General features: G+C 41.8%; 2 protein-coding genes across 2 annotated transcripts in view; one reads left to right on the forward strand and one right to left on the reverse strand.

Annotated features, from left to right (window-relative positions):
- ACAD11 (acyl-CoA dehydrogenase family member 11) overlaps positions 1-19,501 on the forward strand; it is a 60,898-nt gene that overhangs the window by 17,824 nt on the left and 23,573 nt on the right. The window contains exons 8-13 of the mRNA XM_037524328.2: positions 1,387-1,493; positions 3,207-3,333; positions 9,364-9,441; positions 10,436-10,574; positions 11,400-11,507; positions 12,902-13,000. Coding sequence (XP_037380225.1) covers positions 1,387-1,493; positions 3,207-3,333; positions 9,364-9,441; positions 10,436-10,574; positions 11,400-11,507; positions 12,902-13,000 — 658 coding nt within the window. The remainder of the gene's footprint in view (positions 1-1,386; positions 1,494-3,206; positions 3,334-9,363; positions 9,442-10,435; positions 10,575-11,399; positions 11,508-12,901; positions 13,001-19,501) is intronic.
- ACKR4 (atypical chemokine receptor 4) lies at positions 13,138-19,368 on the reverse strand. Its single transcript, XM_037524351.2, has 3 exons — positions 19,123-19,368; positions 17,855-18,245; positions 13,138-15,181 (listed from the first exon to the last, which is right to left on the reverse strand). Exon 3 carries the CDS (start codon positions 15,170-15,172, stop codon positions 14,120-14,122), a length of 1,053 nt encoding a protein of 350 aa, XP_037380248.1. The 5' UTR covers positions 15,173-15,181; positions 17,855-18,245; positions 19,123-19,368; the 3' UTR covers positions 13,138-14,119.

A 19,501-nucleotide genomic window follows, 5' to 3' on the forward strand; every position in this document is an offset into this window, starting at 1 on the left:
AATGGTAAATGGATTAAAAAAATATAGTTGTTTTTCCCTGTCCTCAGAGTGTGTGCTATCCATGAACAATTGAAATGTCCTTTTGGAAGGAATTGTGTTCCATCTCATCCTGTATTCTAAGAGTTAATCATCATGTTGATTGGATGAGTTTCTCAAAGTGGGGTTTATATGTTTCTATATGTGGCAGTTTCCACAAATCAAATCCCAAGTAAAGTGGCCTTTGAATTTAAAATGTCTTTTCATTTCAAATAAATGTTTGATGTGGGTTATGATTGGCATTATTATGTATATCATCAACTAGTAGTAGCCTTAGACATGATCCTAAACATTTCATTCTAACTAGAAATATGAAATTTGAAGCGATGGAATGACTGTTACAGTGTCTCATTGCATAGAGATAAAAAAAAAATGAAATTCAATTGCAGGGAAGAGGAGGGTAGGTTCCATTGAGAGCACAGAATATGGAAGATTAAGGACTGATCAACACTATTTAAAGGAGACAGTTTCACCTAGAGGTTTAAAAAGATGAGATAAAATAATCCTTAGAAGTCATCTCATTGCTCCTCTTTAACTTTTATAGTTTCTGATCTTATTTTGGTTTCTTTATATTTCTCCCCAAATTAGAGGTGATCAAACTTGCCAGTTTGGTATCTTCTGAGCTCATTTTCAAGTTTGGTTTGATTCTCAGTTATAATTCTGATAGGATAGGTGTGTATTCACTAGATGATACAGATGTATCTCTTCAAATTAGAGGGTATTATTATCCCAGCATGTAAATTAATAGAATTGATGGTCGTATGAACATCTTGGTACTGTGGAACCAACTTTTTGTCAGACTTCTCCTTGTCTCTGAGCTGCCATGCTGACTACTCTAGGGAGAAGTAAGCAGTCGGACTCAGCAGACTCTGAGCAACTGTTCCCTCTGTTCCCTCTGAGCAGCTACAGAAGAACAGTCACTCTACTGACTTCTTTATGAATGACTACAAAAGAATAGCCATACCCTGTTCTCAACTTCTTGATGGTTAGGAAGGGAACAGGAAGACCTTCTGTTGATGGTTACTAAAACCCCACACTCCATAAGACTCGTGTCAACCAATCCCAAAGTTTCAAACATATGACCTCAACTTAGCTAGCACACTGTCTTTAAAACACTCTGTGCTCTGACTCTGGAGGAAAATGCCAAGGACTTCACCTTGGTTGTAGGATTGTGATTCCTATTGTTGAATAAACACTTTCTTGACTGTATTACAGTCTGATTATTTCTAAGTCAACAGTACCTTGTGAGTTTAGTGACCCACATAGATGAGAAAATGTGGAAAGTCTGCCTGGAAAGTTGAAGAACAGTTTTCAATGAATTTTAATCACTCTGTGTTAATTTCCTTATAGGGAGTATATAGTAGATATCTAATGGGAAATAATGCATCCGAGGATAGCTTTTTGTTTGCCAATATTGTACAACCCCTGGCAGAAACAGGATTACGACTCTCAAAAAGGTAAGCAAAAGAGAGTGCCTCTCAAATCACAGTCTTTGTTTGGTATGTGAAAGTTACAAACTTTAGGAGCATGTGAATGGTCTTTATAGCTTACCAGGATTGCTACTGCTAGTCACAGCTGTTTTGATTGTTTATAGTTGTTATTTTGGTTAATCTCTCATATACCTGAAAATAAATTGACCTCAAATATAGAAAAATGCCCACTTCCTAATTTAAAGGATTTTTTGGCCAACTTAAATATATAGGCGTTCAAGAATATAACTAAAACTCTCAAATGTTTCTTTCTAATATTTAAATTGCTTACAAATACCTCAAAATTACATAAGACGTAAGATGAGTCTTTAAATTTAGAAATATTGCTCTCCTCCATTGTCACATGTCATGAAATTTCATAAATCCATGTCTCCATGAGTTGAGCATGGAGCCCTTTCGAGTCCCCTGCTAGACTCTGCCAACCACATTCCCACCTAGAGGGACATCCATTGTACTTATTAAATGTGTGTGTGATGCTGTCCCTGGAAATTCTGCCTCAGCCTCGGGGACCCACGTGCACGGAAAGACAGTTGTGCTCTGCGACTCATCTCAAAGATAGATACTTATGATACCGGAATTGTCAGGCCTAGTCTCCCAGCTGGGAACGGATCCCAGGCTGCAGGGCAGCGCTGAGCCCCAGCCACTAGACCCCCACGGGTTGGTGTCTCACGAAGCCTCAGCAGGAACTTCGCAGACGCTCAGGCAAGCAAGCGAGAAGAGGCAGTTTGTTTAGAAGAAGAAAAAGTTTATTGAGGAGAAAAAGACCAGAAATAAAGTGGGACTCCCAGGCCAGGGAACCAGGCCTGGGAGGGGCAAGGAAGCCAAAGTGGAGTCGTGTCTCAGGGAATATATAGTTTCTTTCCCTGATTATTCTAAAGCTCCACCAGTCTCTTTGTGATTGGTCAGTTCTCAGCTGTTTCACTTAATTTGCTACTGAGTGGGGGATCTTCACATTCCTTATCTAACAGGTCTGTCTTTCCCCATTTGTTACATCTTTATCTTTATGGCCTAGTCTTCCGGGAGAGCATCTCCACACTTTATCACCTAAAGAAAACCAGGACCATCCTGGATATTGTCCGTGGTTCTGGAATGTTTGTTTTTCCCATTTTGTTAACAATGGCCCTGGGATGTTTGTTTTTCCCAGTGGAATTGGTTACCTTCCCTTGGTTGTCCTTATCTCTGAAGCCTCCCTAAATTTTTCAGAGGTCCCCTCCTGCACTGTCTCTAAAACTGCCTAATTTCTAGCTTGCTCTGCGTCTCACTTATGATCTCATTAGTGCAATGGACTGTGTTGCTCTTCATAATGATCTTTAAGGGTCTTGTATATGATGACATCCAGCAGAGGTATTTGTGAGGCCTGCCCTCAGAATAACAACTACATTTTTGTTCAATTTCTTTGCTTCCTTTTTGAGGGATTCTGACAGGTCACTTCAATATAGATTCAAAACTACCATTGATTGGGATCTTTGCCAGGCTTATGTTTTCCCCAAATAGTGTTTAAAGCATCCAAGTTTAATATTCAAAAAAAATTATTTTGAATTCACCCCATACTATAAAAGACTTTAAAAACCCCAAATTATTGCAGCTCTTTCTGGGGGATGTTTTTGAGAAGCTGGGGAGAAGCGTGTAATGGTGATCTTGAACAACATCTTTTGACCTTTTTTTTTTTTTTTGGTCAAGAACTTTCAGTACGACTCTGCCACAGGGTGACAAGACCCGGCAGTTGTTTGCACAGACAAGGAGCGGCCAGGAAGTGCTAATGAGGGTAAAGCATTTCATGAAACAACACATCCTTCCAGCTGAGAAGGTAAGTATTGTGGAAGCAAATAGGACATAGCTGCGCTCTAGGACTGTCAAGGAATTGATTATATTCTCTGTATGTCGGGCCCATATCACAGTGTCCCTGAGTCCAGCCTCATCTGGGCCCCGAGTCCCACCTTATCCCTGAGTGGCTACACAACCTGACCCTGAAAAAGCATGAGCTTCTAAAGCCGGTGAGGGGAGTAGCGCAGATACCTCTGTGGAAGTAAAATGAAGTCGAAGGGAGTTAGCTGCGAGTCAAGTTGGGATCCTAAATATGTTAGCATAAAACACGACTTTGGGGTCCTTGTCCTAAGGCAGTAACTTTCAGCTATTTTTATGGACCCCTTTGAGAACGTGGTCAGAACTGTGGACTACACAAATGAACGTACCCAGAAAATTTGCATATCGAATCAAGTTATTTGCAGATTCTAGCACCTTTCTTCCCATATGCTATTATATTAAGGTGTCAAGTTTCAGTAACTTCACTGAGGTTAGGGGAGTAACATGGTATATTCATTCATTCAGTAAACAAATAATTACCAGGTACCTAAAGAATGGGGTAGGTCCCTGGGGAACCACTGAAAATGAAAGAACCAGACAGAAAGGGCCTATGCCCCAGGGAGCTTGTATTTAACAGGAAAGGAAGACATCAAGAAGAGGTGCTTGCTGTGAAGAAAAGATAAAAGCTGCTAGGAAAATACGCAAGGAAGTTACCAGGGGCGACCAGTTTTCTTTTTTTTTTTCAAATAGGAAACACTAGACATAAGGAAACTTCTTCCAAAATAGTCACCTCTTCTATGTGTGTGTTCAGTGATTAAGGTATCACTTTGGAGACCTTCTTTAGTTACCGTGTGTGTGTGTGTGTGTGTGTGTGTGAGAGAGAGAGAGAGAGAAAGAGAGAGAGAGAAAGATTCTGAACTTTTGAGTATGAAAAAGAAAATGCAACTCTTCTGGTTCAAGATGGTGTTCATAAAGTAGACATAAGAACCTATTATCTATGAAAATGTTGAGGTAACCCTTGCTATTTAAAATGGATGAGGAAGCCACCCAAAATGTAAAACAGGAACATGATGTAATACTGAGGACAACTTTAACATGAGACAGCACTCGTCATATGTCCCTACTGAGTCCTATACTAAGGAAGATCTTCTTTCTTTCTAACAGATTTAAGTTTACAGTGAAGAATATAATGTAATATTATTTGAAGCCTCAGATTTCAGATTCTGAATCAACACACTCCAATGGCGGTATCGCAAGGTGATATTTTAGGAAGATTTACCAGGCACCAGCCACACTTCCTGCTTTGTTCTTTCACCAACACATTCTTTTTCACGTTTAAAAAAAAAAATGGAGAAAGCTTCTTTGTAATGAGATATTTTAATCCTGAATCCTCTCATAACACAAATAGATTTCACAGTTTCCAACTGGATAAACTTTAGAAGAGGTATGATTAAATAATACATGTTTTTACAGAATCATATAAAACCATTGGCATAATTTAATTTTTAGAACTTTAGCATCACAAAGAGATAGTCAGTGATGAGGAATTTGTAAATGTTTTGCATACTCTATTTCTTACCAAGCACAATAGCATTGACTATTTCTATGGAAATATGAGGGGTGGAAATAATAAACAACTGTAAACAGGAAATCTTCCCATTTAACTAACTTCCTGGCAGAAATGACAAGTGTTATTCATCCTGGTGCCTTGGAAAAAGCAGTTCTTTGACTCCTTGTAATTTTCATGAAATCCAGCAGTGCGTTAGACCAGCTATGCTACAATCAAAGGGACATTTTAGTAAATCTTTTCCGTGACTGTAAGTTGGTGGAATGACTTTTGTCATATGGAGTAGATACTTTTGTAATATGAAGCTTTGACAATGTTCAGAGACTTTAATCCAGTAATTCTACTGACCTAAATGTAGGGGAAAAGTAGATGTGTAACAGGGTGGTCCCCAGGAAAGGGGGAGGTTCCCTGCCCCACCCAAGGGAGGGTGGAGCTGAGCAGGAAGAGAAGAAGCTGCAGAAGAGACTGAGGAAGGAAGCAGGATGGAGCCAGGAGACCTGGAGGAGGCGCATGGAGCCTAGAGACATGTGAAGAAACTGTGCTTGTCTTTTGGTCATGGACTGGGTGACACAGATGTGGGTGAGACCCATGGGGAGGTGACAATGGCAGCTTTTATCTTGATGTTGATTTTGCTCTTTTTCTTCTGGGCTTGTCTGATTGTTTCTGACCCTTTTCTGTGGGTCCCCACTGGAAGGTGCTTTAGACTCATGGCAGGCTTTGGGGCCTTGCTCTGGGCCAATCCCATTTGGATGGACTTTTACCCACGAGGGGACGGGTAACTTTGGGTTGTTGATTTAGAAACTAGACTCTTTGCCTTTCCTGTATTGTTTCCTAGTTGTATTAAAGTTCCTTCCCATTAAAGTCTCCTATGTTTTGTATTGATGCGGCGGATGGCAGAACCCATTTAGAATAGGCAGGTTTGCGGGGTTTGGGCTGCCCCTCTCCCTGTCCTATAACAGATTTGGCGCCCAACGTGGGGCGCCAAGCTGTTATAGAGCAACCCCGATATTAAACGGGTTCCTGGCTGTGGGTCCTCACCCGCGCGCTTTAAAGGGACTTATAAATACTCTACTACAGACACACGCCAAAGGGTTAATAAAAGGTTTATTTACAAGAGAAAAGGAAATAAGGAAAATGTACAACTTAGGGAAAAAATAGGGAAATAAAGTCTTTAATGCGTCCTACCCGATCCGACGACCTGGAAACCCAAAGTCACTCTCAGAGCTGGCTGGACGCTGCTGCTGGCCAAGAGCCCAAAAATGGAGAGCTCCCCAAAGCCCACGTGTCTGCCTTTTGTATCCACCTGGCTGCTTAACCCCACCCTCAGGTCCCAGCCACCTTCCCTTTGGTGGTGATGGGATTTGGAGTTCCCAGTGTCTTTGGCTTTGACCTGGGGTGGGGGTGGAGTCCACAAAGCCTATATGGAATTTGCTTTGGGACATCCTTTTCTTTGCTTTCCACAATGGACAAATACCTGGAGAGACTGGTTTTCTTTCACACTGAAACCTGACAAAATGTTCATCTGAGACTGCATCCCAACCTCCATATATTCGATCTTCATCACCATGGAAATGGTGGCAACAAGTGAAAGGGGGGAATTGTAGGGGAAAAGGATGTCCCAAAGCAAATTCCATATAGGCTTTGTGGACTCCACCCCCACCCCAGGTCAAAGCCAAAGACACTGGGAACTCCAAATCCCATAACCACCAAAGGGAAGGTGGCTGGGACCTGAGGGTGGGGTTAAGCAGCCAGGTGGATACAAAAGGCAGACACGTGGGCTTTGGGGCGCTCTCCATTTTTGGGCTCTTGGCCAGCAGCAGCGTCTGGCCAGCTCTAAGAGTGACTTTGGGTTTCCAGGTCGTCGGATCGGGTAGGACGCATTAAAGACTTTATTTCCCTATTTTCTCCCTGAGTTGTACATTTTCCTTATTTCCTTTTCTCTTGTAAATAAACCTTTTATTAACCCTTTGGCGTGTGTCTGTAGTAGAGTATTCATAAGTCCCTTTAAAGCGCGCGGGTGAGGACCCACAGCCAGGAACCCGTTTAATATCGGGGTTGCTCTATAACAGATGCAGAGATACTATCATAGCAAGATATTGGAGTATGTTATTATAGTCCAGTACTTCAGTTCTTGATTCTTTGAGTTATACAAATTAGAGATTATTGTTATTTTATGTGACTACTTTTTAGTTTAGATTTACCCATGTTTTAATCATTTTATTTATTTACTATTCTATCTTGCAACTCAGATGTTTTCCCAAGGAGATTAAGTTTGTTTACTGAGAAGCTTCTAGTAAATTTTTGTCTTTCTCTTTCTCCTTTTTTTTTTTTCCTCCCATCTCTCCCCTCCACTCCTCTCCTTTTTGGTCTCTTGCTTTGCATTTTTAATATTAGATTACTGATTTCTGGTTTCATGTGTTGCTGTGAGAAGCCAACTCTCAATCTTAATTTTTAATTATCTGTGACCTGATTTTTTGCCTCCCTCTTCTCCTTTTAAGAGCTTCCCATTTTCTTTGACTTTCCGCGGTCTGACTATGCTCTGGCTTCATTGTGTTTTCTGAATTTGAACATTGGCCTCTTGCACAAGTTCTGGAAACTTCTTAGATCTGTTTTCTTACAACATTTCCTCTCCCCTCATTCTCTTCATCTGGGACTCCAATTAGACTTATGTGAGAACAGCTCTGTATTCATCATTTCCCTTAAACTCTCCTTTTTTCCATCCATTGAATTTCTGGCTTCATCCTGAGTAATTTCTTTAGATCTTTCTTCCAATTTTTTTTTCAACTATTCATTTTTCAATCATCCGTAGAGCAGTGGGTCTCAAAATTTGGGTGTGTCAGATTTACTGAGGGGCCAGTAAAGAACACTGAAGCCCCAGGCTCCCTGAAGTAGGACAGAGCCTGGGCTTTGTGTTTTGGCCCCGTTCCCCAGGTGACCTGATACCCACGAAAATGTGATACCCTCAGCCACTGAGTTTTTAAGTCAGTTACTGTAGTTTTTCTTTTCCTTGAGTTGCATCCAGTCCTGTTTCAAATTTGCCGGGCTAGTTTTAATAATCATTGGTCATCTTTTAATTTCTTCCTTATTCTTGAAATCTGTACAATTTTAAATATTCTGTATCTGATCATAGTTCTTGTTGAACTGCCAGTTTTGTTAATTCTCACTAATAGTGGCTTGTTCCCTTGAGTGTTTAATAATTTTTCATTTTGGACTCACTTTCTTGGAATGGAATTTTATTGGCTGGGGTTATTTGAGGCTTTTCTTCAAAGCTCTTTCCTCCAGAGCGGACTTGCTTTGGCTTCTCCCAGGTGCTCACAGGCACTGTCACCAGAAACACTGGAACCTGATTGTTGGCTTGAGCTTTTAGGGCCCCACAGATCTGCAAATTCAGATCCCAAATTTGGGTGAAGACAGGCTTCAGATTAGAATTTTATTTTCCTATTCATTATATAGAGGCCTGTATCCCCATATATCACCTGTGAGGGATGGCTTTTTTGTTGTTTGTTTTTTGCCACTTAGGTTTTTCCCACCAGGCATCCTGACTTTGATGGAGGAAAGAGGTGACTTCTGATCCTCCTTCTCACCCTTTTTGGAGTATTTGGCTTTTTTTTCTGACAGCCTTTGTGGCCCATTAAAAACTAGGACCAGGCTCACATGGCTCAGCCTGCTTTGTGGGCAAATTCAAATCAAAGTGCTTCCTCAACCTGAACTGTCAGGCTCTTTATTCCTTGCCTCTGAGTGATTTCCTTCTGTCACAGCTTGGCATCACTAAATGTTTTTAGTTGTTGTGAACCTAAGTTCCTGTGACCACATCTAGTGTGCCCCATTACTAAATGCAGCATTCAAATAAATCTTGACATAAGATTTTAGAAGCTGTCATCTAATACTGAAGCAGCATAATTTTGTGAGCATCAAAGCCCCTAGAATTTTTTATACTTCCTTTTTTTTAACCCAAAGAGCTCACCTATTTATTACTGAGCCAGGGGCAGAAGCCTACCAAGAGGTAACATGTCCACAAAGCAGCGATGTTTCCAGTGTGATGTGGGGGTGCTACTGACCTTGACACAGCATTACCATGTACCCCATCTCACGTGCAGTCCCTGCAGACCCAGGTTGGTTCTTCTTCAGTACCCCCTGTTGGTATTGTACGTGATTTTATTACCAGTTTTCACCTGAATCCACTGGAGAGTGGATCACCCTGGCTTTGTTTCTTGGCTAGGAATCACTTGATCCTGAAAAGTCTTGCCAGAAAATGTGGCGAGGAGGCGGCAAGCACACAGAGGGAAGGAGTGAGAATTTTCAAACTTCTGTGGCTAGTTTTAGGAAAAAATATTACAGGCTTACTAGCAATTGGAAAAGCTTATTCTCCTAAATATGTTTATTCTGGATCTTAGCACATGCATTGTGGCATTATTTACTCTGTATTAACTTTAGTTAATGAACGTTTTCCCATTTCATTACTTTAAGGAGGTAATTGAGTTCTACATGGACAATGACAATTCAGTGGACAAGTGGAGACAACCTACAGTGATTGATAAGCTCAAGGTAAGAGAAACTTGAACATTAAAAAATGTATACGCAGGTGTGGTTTTTTTGTTTTCTTTTTTGTTTTTTTTTTTTTTAAGATTCATTTTTATTTATTTATGCAAGCACTGGGTACAGTCAGAAGCACGGGAGGGTGAGAGAATTCACCAGAGCCAGAGCGGGGAGCAGAGCAGGCAGAAGGACCGAAGTACACTGCTGAGGGGAGCAGCGGGCGGCAGGAGAGGTCTGCGCACCATGTGAGACCCTCCTCCGGGGCCAGGGAACAGCCGGGGATCAAACCGGCGCTGCAGAGGCTGCGGGCAGCTTCTCAACGCAGCGGTTGAGCGCTGTGCCACCGGGGAGGCCCTTTGAGCCCTTAGTTTGATGTCGTTGTTGGGAGGTATGTAGAGGATGATTATATCAATAGTGACTCTTTTAAAAGAAAGTTAAAAAAATAGAATTTCCAATATACAAATGAGTTTAAATAGTGCCTTATATGTGGCATGTGATGAAGACAGTAGTCAGAGCAAAAAAAATATGTGACCAGCTCTGCCTACTACCACCTGTCACCAAGTTGAGACTGAGATGAAGTCAAGGTGGAGTGTGTGTCCCATTCGACTTAATCTAAATTCATATTTTCATTTTAATCCAAATTCTTAACAATAACACATGTGAGTAGTCAAAATGCACAAAGTAGTATATCTGGCATAATTATATTCCAATATGGCATTTCATACTAGCTATGATTCAGGAAGAAGTGCTATAGTTAGCCAGTTTAATTTTGAAGCTAACTCTAAGGATGCATGGAGGAAAAGATATTTCATTAACAATTAAATCACCGGTGACTATAATGAACTAATAACTACATGGTTTTTCACACTGCTGGAGACGATGAAATAAGTAGCTTCATAAGTGCTTTTAAATTTCAAAAAGGATAAATACCACATCTTTTTAAAATAAATGATTTCTAGGCCATGGTAAATCATGATCTCTGGCATATTCCTCACCTTGACAGGAAATGGCCAAAGCAGAGGGCCTCTGGAACTTGTTTTTGCCAGCGCTCAGCGGACTCAGCCAGGTGGACTATGCCTTCATTGCTGAAGAAACGGGGAGATGTTTTTTCGCTCCAAATGTCTTTAACTGCCAAGCACCAGGTTACTCCATTATTTAAGGAAATCATCTTTTTTTTTTTTTTTTTAAGATTTATTTATTTATACAAGCACGGGGCACAGGCCAGAGGCATGGGAGGGTGAGAGGACTCACCAGAGACAGAGCAGGGAGCAGAACAGGCAGAAGGACTGAAGCACACTGCTGAGGGGAGCAGCAGGAGAGGCAGGAGAGGTCTGCCGTGCCATGTGGGAATCTCCCTGCCCGGCATGGAATTGAACTGGCGCTGCAGAGGCTGCGGACAGCTTCACAGAGCCACGCTCAACCTGCTGCGCCACCGGGGAGGCCTGGTTACTCCATTATTTAAAAACAGATTTTTTTCTGATCTTTTGGGCAATGTTTACAGTTTGTCTTTTTTAATGACAAGGAAGGTTTCTACACAACATCCTGATTTATAACAGGGTGTGTGTGAAGAACACAGGTAGATTTCAAGGCTGGGGTCTAGGAAGGACATGTCGGGGTAACTGTTCTCCGGGAGCACTGTGGTCACTCTCAGCAGTGCACATTTGAAAGTCAGTGGGCAAAGCATCAGCTGGGAAATCATCTCCTCGCTTCTAATTGAGCTAGACCTCATGAGAGCCGTGATTCGTGGCATGAAATGGATGAGAGTCTGATTCAGAATAAGTGGTAGATGCACCCACGGCCTTGGAACTATTTAGGGCATAGTTGCAAATCACATTTCCTATTATGTGTCAAATACTTTTGTTAGCAAACATTTGCTTTAAAGAGGTATGTCTAGATTACCTATCCAGGTAAAGTGGGTTTCATATTGGTAAATTTTAAAGCACTAATGCTTTCCTCCCTGTGTGTAGACACAGGGAACATGGAGGTGCTCCATCTATACGGGAGTGACAAGCAGAAGCAGGAGTGGCTTGAGCCTCTTCTCCAAGGGACCATCACTTCCTCCTTCTGCATGACAGGTAGAGGCAATTCCCCCTCTTCCCCCATGCAGCCAGTCACCCTGGAGACAGTGTAGCTGAGCTGAAGAGATGTGGGATGTGGTTCTTTGTGTCAGGCAATCGCCCATGGCCAGACACATGAATGTTTGCTTTGAACCCCATTTTAAAATTTGGTATTTTTAGGTTTGCAGAATGAAGTTGTCCTTCCCTTTGGGAAAACACCAGAGGATGTTTCCTGATAGCTTAATCTAGGCATTAGCAGCCCAGGAGACCTGGTTTCATCATTTCCTGACTTGCATTTCCCAAATTGCCCTCTACCACAATCTGTCCATCTCTGGATATTTAAGAGCTTTGCTGACCTTTGATGGGAAATAGTCATCTTTGTGACCATTTTATATGGATACTTAACAACATAGACAACTCTGCCAGAACCCAGAACTTTCATCAATGCCAGATATATAGCTCGATTATAATCATGTGGGGAAATAAAACTAGGAGCATGTTAATAACAATTATTTGGTGCCATTTGTACATAGGAAACCACAATTAAGAATTCTTCAGAGGATGAAGTTGTCATTTTATAATTGAGTTTAGAATTACACTAAATTTCCATCTGGCCTGGTTTTTGGCCTGGTTTTATTATCTTTTCTAGCGTAGTGTACATTTATGACAGCAAAACTGATATCCATTGAAATCATGAAGAGGCAGTTATTGAGCCTCTGCACTAGGATGTGTTGTCTACAAGGCACTAGCTGGGGCCTACAGAATAGACAGCACACAGCTCCCTTTCTAAAGGAACAGAATCTCTAGTTTTAGAAATGGAACACAGCATGTTGAAGGACCCATTTGAAAGAGCAGCATTTTAACAAATGCAGGTTATTGTGGTTAAAGCTAACCTGTAAGCTCTGAAATGCTATGCAGTAAATTGTCCCATGGAAAATTCTCTGAAGACTCCTAATGTTGACTAGGCTTTAGAGAATGCAAAATACATAAGTTGGTGAAAGCATTCCTGATGGGATTAAGGCACTAAAACTATGCAGTGGGAAATCTGGCTTGCAAATATTAGTAGAGGTTTCCTTTGTGGAAAGTAAAGAACAAGTTTTTAAATGTACTTTTGATGATTGGAGAAAGGATTGAGCAGTATCCCAAGTCATGTATCAAAGAGAAAGCCAAGAACACAATACAATTTGCTGCACCTCAGTGTTCTAAACACTTTGCTCCTTCATTGATTCTTCCAATACACATTTTAAAAATACTATGTAAAAGTTGTGGTTAAACCAGACTGGAAATGGGAAAGGATAGGAAGATGAGAAAGAAAAGGATGCCGCTGTCCTCAAATAGTTCACATTCCTTTAAGGGTCCTGTAAACCCATGGTAACTGCCTGCCTGTAAATTCAGTCTTTGCTTATTTGTAGAGCCCGATGTAGCTTCAAGTGATGCCACAAATATTCAGTGTAGCATCCGACGAGACGGAGACAGCTATGTAATTAATGGCAAGAAATGGTGGAGCTCTGGTGAGTGTTCAGATGCAGCCCTTGAACAATACAGTACATACAGTTTCCTGATCTCAGCGCTTTAAATTCTGCCTATAGAAAGCACTTTCAAGTTCAGAAATAGTAAATAAAAAGAAATTTTAGAACAACATGTCTTCATTAGATGATGTTTATTTTAAAAGCAAATACATTCCTTTTCCTTTTACAGTCTATGAGGTATCAAATTCATATTAGTGTATACTCCTTTTTGACATTGTAATTTCTATCAAAACTAAATTTAATAGGGGCACACTACATGGATTATAATAATTTATACATAATTCTATTAAAATATAAGCTGTATATGTACATTAGGAACAACGCCATTGTTACATTTTTTTCATTGCTTGCAAGTACAAGGTTTAAGTGAAAAGTAAGAAACTTTATGCACAGGGAAATATATTGTTTGGTCAGCTCTCAGTAATAGATTTCATAGATGGATGAAGCCTATATGGAAATATTAGACCCTGGATAAATAGGATGATCTGGGGATTGCTTCTAGAATATTCACAAAGCAATAAATTTATTAGGATAACCAGTTTATTACTAAAAGATGTTGACAGACACCATGGCAGCAAATTAGAAAGTTATCAGGAATGTATTAAAAGGGCCAGAGAAGTTTTTTATGTATTTTTGTTATTGTTAATTACATTCTTCCTGGGGTCTTATGGAATCACTTACAGATTAAGAAATGGGAGGGGGGGAGATAGATGAAATTTTGCTGCATAGTTGATCAAGTATTAAAATTATACAGGGAAATCATTCTTATGTTAAAATTTAGTTAATTTAAAATAATTCAAAATGTTTCTTAACATAAGCCTCTTTATTACTCTGTTTTAAATGCCCTAACTCAGAGCACAGAGGTTTCATTTATTTGTGCTGTCACTAGTCCTGTTTTCCCATATCGTTCACTTTCATGTTTTGTGCCTTTATTCTCTTATTTCCTCTTCTGGGCTGCTCCCCTGACCTCCTCCCTACCCCAACCCCTTCTTCGTTATGCGTTGCAAGCACAGAGTTTGAGATTTGAGTTCCAGAATGTTGCAGATGTTTTCCCTGAGGGCGCAGCCTCGGGTCCAAGCAGGAGACAGAGTAATCTGGCATTTAAATGCTAAAAGTACTGGTCGGTTCTGTAGGAGCTTCGGAATCGAAAGGAATCTCCTCCACGTTCTGTCTCTGTCTTCTCCAGGACCCGTATTTCTTGGCAACTTTCATAATGTAGTTTTTAAAAGAGGCGCCCATGAAAACGTACAGGACGGGGTTGAGGCAGCTGTGGAAAAGCGCGATGCTCTCGGTGACCTGGATGGCCAGGTCCATGCGCTTGCTCAGGTCGCAGTCAGTGATCAGGGCATAGATGATGTCGATGGCCTGGCAGAACTTGACAATGTTGTAGGGCAGCTGGGTGACGATGAAGACGATGACCACTGCGAGCAGAACCTTGAGGGGTCGAGATTTTTTGATGTTGGGCGTCTTGATGAGGGTCCTGGCGGTGATAAAGTAACACACACCCATGATCAGAAAGGGCACGAGGAATCCGATGCAGATTTCCAGCATCTGAATGGACGCTTTCATGGAGGTGCCCAGGTGGTGCGGAAAGATGGGGAGGCACCGTGCCTGGTGGGTCACGGTGTAGAATACCATCTGGGGGACGCTCAGCAGGACGGCGGCCGTCCAGACACAGGCGCACACCCACCTGCAAGGCCTGCCCACGCGTGCCGGGCCCGGGGCTGTGGTGACGGCCGAGTACCTGTCGACGCTGATGCACGCCAGAAACTGCATCCCAGAGACGAAGTTGATGGTGTACAAGGCCGACGTGACCTTGCACATGACTTTCCCTAGAACCCACCCATGAACTGCGTTCACCGCCCAAAAGGGCAGCGTGAACAGGAGGAGGAGGTCGGCCACCGCCAGGTTCAGTATGTACACGTCGGTCTTGGTTTTCTGCTTCTTGTAAAAGGCATAGATGGCCACGACGATGGAATTACCCGCGAGCCCGATGACAAACGCGATGGTGTAGAAGGCAGGCAGGAAGACTTTTGCAAAGTTCCTGACTTCTTCTTTTATGCAGATCACTTCGTACTCACTATAGTCGTGGGTGCCGTTCAGTTCGTTTTCCTCGTAGTAGTAATCTGTCGACTGGTTGTGCCCCAACGTCATGGCGCCAACCTGAGTGGCAAAGAGAGCAAGCAATATTCGTTTTGGTACTACTGGGAAGGAAGAGCCTCCTTACCTGGCATCTCTGTTCTTTTATTAGCAGCTACAGGGTGGCTCTAAGATGCTTGAGCCTGACTCTGCCTCTTTGAGACACTTTCACAGAAGCCACATTGAAGGATATCCCCAAGATTAGTTTCTCTTCCTTTTTTTTTTTTAAATAAGTCTGTGGGAGCTGGGATTACACAGGGAAGATAAAAATAATGCCCCCTGGGGGATTTTCTTAACCATTAAACCCTAAAGAAAAGCAGCCAGTGTTACACAGAAATAGCTTTTAAAATAGGAAAAGTTAGGTTTCCATTAAAAGGAACCAAAAATGTTATAATTCTTACATATAAAACTCTGTGGTTCTTATGTAGTATATGGAAAATAGAGTAAATAACAATGTAAAAACTAGTTTAGATAATTTTATATTATAAGCTATTTATATGTTTATTTTAAATTAAATAAATTGCCTCAGCTGTTATACTTAATTTCACTAGATGGCATTTATAAAACAAAGTCTCCTTTACTTAGCTGGCCCCTAGACCTGTCATTCTCTGCTTACCATGCACTAATATTTGGTAGCATTTCCCTAATCATGAAGGCTTAAGCCCCATGATTGATGACATCTCTCAGCCCGTCATCCCTGGTTTCCAATCAGTCCTGAAAATTCTGATTTCATCTTCCAACTAGGTTGCAGTTCTGTTTCCTCCTTTTAATCTGCACCCCTTGCAGTACCACACAGTTTGACCATCACTGTTTTTGACCTGGCTTCTCTAGACCCTTCCTAACCACAGCCTACGGTTCTCATTCCTTCCAGCCACTTCCTTGTCAATACTTTTCTTACTGCCCCCAGAGTGCTATGTCTCTGAAATGTCAAGCGGTCTCTCTTCTGCTAAACTCTTCCCCTAAAAGATATATCTCTTCACCTGAAAAGTCACCACACAAGCTCCTTCCCGTGATCCCCACAGCTTCCCTACCTCTCATGCACTGATTTGTCAGCAATTTCTGGCACAGGGCATGCTGTGGCACACATGTTTACATATAAATCATCGTGTTCCTCTGTCTGACACACTGTTTCCTGCCCTTGCCTTGAAGGGCCAATTCCTACTCCATTCACTGGGATGCCTTCTCCCCAAGAGACTTGCCTGATCTAATAGCTCTCCCAGCACTAATCTCCTGCTATGGAAGAGATGTGTCCAGACTACCATTCCTAAATCCCTAAGAGTAGGACCTTTTTAAAAGATCTCTGTTTATAATGAATACCCTATAAAGTGTCTGGCACACACTAGGTGCTCAGTAAATACTTGCCAAAGATTTGTTTGATTTGCCAGCAGGTTTAAAGCTGTTACTCTAAACTGGACTCTCCCACCAGGAATTTCCTGTCTCACCTTTAAGTTATTTTACTATTTACTAAATATGCGTAGTGGTAATATTGAGATAAATTTGCACAGGATTCACAAATTTTAAAATGTATCTCGTAATGACATCCAGGGGCATTATTAGTGCGGGGTTTGGTTATGCGTCTTCTTTGGCTTTTCTGTCTCTCTCTGGTTATTATTGTCCTTGGAAGAATGTCAGCTATTCTTGTAAAATCATGAATGAACTCATTTTCAAAAGTGTGCCCACTTATGGTTCTTAGCCGGCTAACCCTTGTGGGGTGAGTACAGAGAAGGATAGGAGGATCCTCCATAGAAAGGGAAGATGCCACATAGAAGAGCTGCTTCATTGTGTAAAGACCAGATGCTGTACGGCCATTTTCAATGACAGTTTGTATCCTTAAGGTTATTTGAAAAATGCCAACCTGGAAGCCCACTCTGGGCTTCACTGGCCCGTGTGTTAATAATTAATACAAAATTGCCTTTGTTCTTTCTTCCCCTTTACCATACCTGATGGTAAGAAGTTCATGTGGCCAAATTATATATTATGGAAGGGTATTTTTAAGTAAGAATCAGTATTACTAAAAATAGGAGTGAAAAGAGTAGGTATAGAAATTATTTGCAGGGCCTGCCTTTGTGACCCAAGGGGTTAAGCACATCACTGTGAAGCTATCCCCAGCCACTGCAGCATGAGTTCGATCCCCAGCCGGCCAGGGAGCTACCCACATGGCACAGCAGACCTCTCCTGTCTCACCCGCTGCTCCCCTCAGCAGTGTATTTCGGTCAGTCTGCCTGTTCTGTTCCCCACTCTGTCTCTGGTGATCCTCTCACCCCCCACACCTCTGGCCTGTACCCCAATTCTTGTATATATAAATAAATAAATTTATAAAAAGAAAAAGAAATTATTTGAAGAAATGATCCTCTGGCAGATGCATGGAAACACTTAAATGTCTTTATATCATTATAAGAAAAAAAAAGTGCTTGTAACTCAAAGCAAAAATAATAACAGACTAAAATCTGTTTTCTTATTAACAAAGTTTTACAGGCAAGTAATGGTATTAAAATAGCATTTCATCATGTTACTTTCAGATTTTGTTTTAAAGCTAAATTTAACAACTGTTTTCAAATAGTTCTTTTGCACATGCAAATATTCAAGACTTTTATGCACCAAGTCTCTCTCTATGTAGGTAAATACAGAGTCTTGGGACTTAAAAAAAAAAAATAATGAATTCCCTATTAGAATGAGAAAAAAAAGGAAAAAACCAACCTGTTCCAGTGGGCAGAGGAGTCAGTCTTGAGTGCAGAGAGTAAAAATCAAATGACCTAACTCCGGCCGCTTTTGTTTTCGTTTTATACCCCGCCTTTGTCTTGCTTCCAAGAGGGCTTTCCTGAAATTTAACCTTGTGAGAGCTTGCTCTTCTATTTTCTAAAAAATGTGACCATCCCATGAAGTCAAGTTCAAGTTCTTAAGTGTCCTCGGATACAAACTTGAAAAGATTCTCTCTCCTTTCAAAAACTCCAAACCCTTCCAAGTTTGCACTTAGCCAAAAGGAAAAGAAAGTGCCTGAAGCTGAGGCACTGGCTGCCAAGCCACAGGAATCTGCACGCGAGCCGGCAACCGGCAGTAATAGGTAGCATTCAGGAAAATACTCTTTTGTCTAGGAAAGAAAAAGAAAATACTTTTAACCCAGAAAGTTATCTTTTATAAAGACCAAATTTCAGACTGAATTCTGAGTCATCTTAGTATTTTTTATGTCATATCATTTAATGTCAGTTAATGTTCTACTTAAACTATTAGACTCTCTCTGGCTTCCTTCTACTGCCTATTTTTGACCTCAGAGGACTCTATTCCCCATTTTTTACCTTTTAGTCACCTTTTCCTTTCAAGATCAGTACCTATGTACCTTCAAAATCTTCTGTCTCGGGAGGTAGCTTATCTTTCTCCACCTGTCCCAACAAATGAAAGTTGGAGAAAAAAAAGAAATTTATGCAGACTTAGTCTTTGTGGCCTGCTTGAACTCCCCTCACATTTGCATACAGTTCCCTCCTTTATTTTCTGTGCCAGGCTTGGCTCACACTCCACCTGCAGACTTAAGTCAGCCCTTACCATGCAACTAATCTGACTTTCTTGTTGAGTCACAGAGAGGAGGCCCTTGGGATCGTGGCCGTCCTCTTCCCACAGTCTGTGTCTGAGGGTACAGCCAGCCTCTCCTTGCTCTCTTCTCTTTGAGGAGGACTCATTTGCTTGCAGCTAATGGAAATGCCTGCCTGGGTGGCCTTTGCGATTTCCCTCATTGTAAATGCTCCCACTGTGGGCAACATCAGGCCAAGTCACTGACGGCTGAGGTGCCAAGAGAGGAGCAGGGGCCGTGCTCCTGAGCAGGCCCTGGCACGCTTCTTCTAGACAAGGCGTTGCTCCTCTTCTGGGGGCCCATCATTCCACTACTCTCACCGGCTTCCGAAGGACACCTCTCTTACCTCTCTTACGTTATTCACACCCTGGCTAGACTTTGCTCTTTCCAAACATCCTCTTACCTCTTGTTCATCTTGGCCTGATGTATTTTGGAGCCCGAGGACGTGGAGGAGCAGCCGCTGTGAAATTCTCACGGGACTTTCAAGATCCTACGTCTGCCGGTTCCGACTGCTCGTCCCTCTGCTTGCTTGTCCCCCACGCCAGCCTCCTTGCTGGATTGGAATTTATCAGGAGCAGTCCTCCTTAGCACTTTTGTCCTGACTCTCCTCTCTGCCTGGAATGTGCTTAAGTTAATACTTGCAAGGCCCACACCCTCATCTCGCCCAAGTCTTCCCATTCACTCCCTCCTTACCGAGGCAATTCCTGAGTAACCTATTTTAAACACCCCTCACCTGCCTGTAATCCTAATCTACCCCACTCACAGCATTTATTATGTGCTAA

The sequence above is a fragment of the Talpa occidentalis genome, unplaced genomic scaffold (genome assembly GCF_014898055.3).
Source record: "Talpa occidentalis isolate TD23 unplaced genomic scaffold, MPIMG_talOcc4v2.1 talOcc4.10, whole genome shotgun sequence".
NCBI lineage: Eukaryota > Metazoa > Chordata > Mammalia > Eulipotyphla > Talpidae > Talpa > Talpa occidentalis.